At 39.9% G+C, this 1,422-nt stretch overlaps 1 protein-coding gene across 1 annotated transcript; it reads left to right on the top strand.

The window, feature by feature from the left end:
- The first annotated feature begins 227 nt into the window (after window positions 1–227).
- On the top strand, window positions 228–1,157 carry LOC103212646 (olfactory receptor 7A5-like). Its single transcript, XM_007958619.2, has one exon. The coding sequence runs from the start codon at window positions 237–239 to the stop codon at window positions 1,155–1,157; it is 921 nt and encodes a 306-aa protein (XP_007956810.1). The 5' UTR covers window positions 228–236.
- Window positions 1,158–1,422: the final 265 nt, after the last annotated feature.

Genomic DNA, 1,422 nt, shown 5'->3' with positions numbered 1-1,422 from the left:
TAAACTAAACAAAGTCTTGAGGAATTACCAGAAAGGAATGCTAGTCAGTTTCAGCATCAAGGAAAAGATAGAGCAATTGGGATCCCATGAAATTTCAGCTAACAGGCACTAGATCTAGAGATTATAGATATTAATTAATTAATTAAACATGTAAAATCTAAACAGTAACGTGTCTTTTAAGCTTTAATGGTTAAGTGTTCATTGCTCTCTCCCCCCCCCATAGTTTCGTCAGCTACATGAAACCAGGAAACCAAACACATGCTTCAGAATTCATCCTTTTGGGGCTCTCAGAAGAGGCAGAGCTGCAGCCCTTCCTCTTTTGGCTGTTCCTGTCCATGTACCTGATCACCTTCACTGGGAACCTGCTCGTCATCTTTGCCATCATCATGGACCCCCACCTCCACATACCCATGTACTTCTTCCTCTCCAACCTCTCTTTTGCAGACATCTGTTTAACCTCCACTATCATCCCAAAGATGCTGCTGAATATCAAGAGGCAGAATAAAGTTATTACCTATGAAGCTTGCATCACCCAGATGTATTTTTTCTTGCTTTTTGCAGCATTTGACCACTTTCTCTTGACTGTGATGGCCTATGATCGGTTTGTGGCCATCTGTCACCCTCTGTACTATACAGTTAAAATGAACCCCAAGTTCTGTTGCCTCTTGCTTCTGACATCCTGGTTATTGAGTGTTCTGGACTCTCTACTAAATGGCTTAATGGTTTTGCAACTGTCTTTTTGTACAGAATTAGAAATCCCTCACTTTTTCTGTGAACTTAATCAGGTCATCCAACTTGCTTGTTCTGACACTTTCCTCAATGACTTAGTAATATATTTGTTAACTGGATTTCTCAGTGTTGTACCAATTTCTGGAATAATTTTCTCTTACACTAAGATTGTGTCCTCCATTTGGGGAATTTCATCAGCTGGGGGCAAGTATAAAGCCTTTTCCACTTGTGGCTCTCATCTCTCAGTGGTTTCCTTGTTCTATGGTACAAGTCTTGGAGTTTATCTCAGTAGTACTGTTACCCAAAACTCCAGGGATGTTTCAATAGCTTCAGTGATGTATACTGTGGTCACACCCATGCTAAACCCCTTTATCTACAGTCTTAGAAACAAGGACATAAAACAGGCCCTACGAAAAATTTTCAACTGAGAAGCATTCTTTGTGTAATAGGATTATTTTTCTCAAGATTATAGAGTTGTTCATGAGAGACAGAGTTCAGAATCTAGTTCTTCTGGTCTCAGGGTCATGAAGGGTGATATACATGTGGGCCATTATTTCTTTGGATTAATTATTTCCTTGTATATTTGATTTTCTTCAGTCTTCTTTGCCGTATATGGGGAGAGACCAATAGTTGTACCTAGAAGGCTGCTCACAGCTTTTAAGACCCCAGACTCTACTCACCAAAATAGGATTA

Source organism: Orycteropus afer, unplaced genomic scaffold (assembly GCF_000298275.1).
Source record: "Orycteropus afer afer isolate SDZICR_OR568_19922 unplaced genomic scaffold, OryAfe1.0 scaffold01048, whole genome shotgun sequence".
NCBI classification, from domain to species: Eukaryota; Metazoa; Chordata; class Mammalia; order Tubulidentata; family Orycteropodidae; genus Orycteropus; species Orycteropus afer.
The sequence above is the reverse complement of the archived record's forward strand: the minus strand, read 5'-3'. Positions and strand labels throughout refer to the sequence as shown.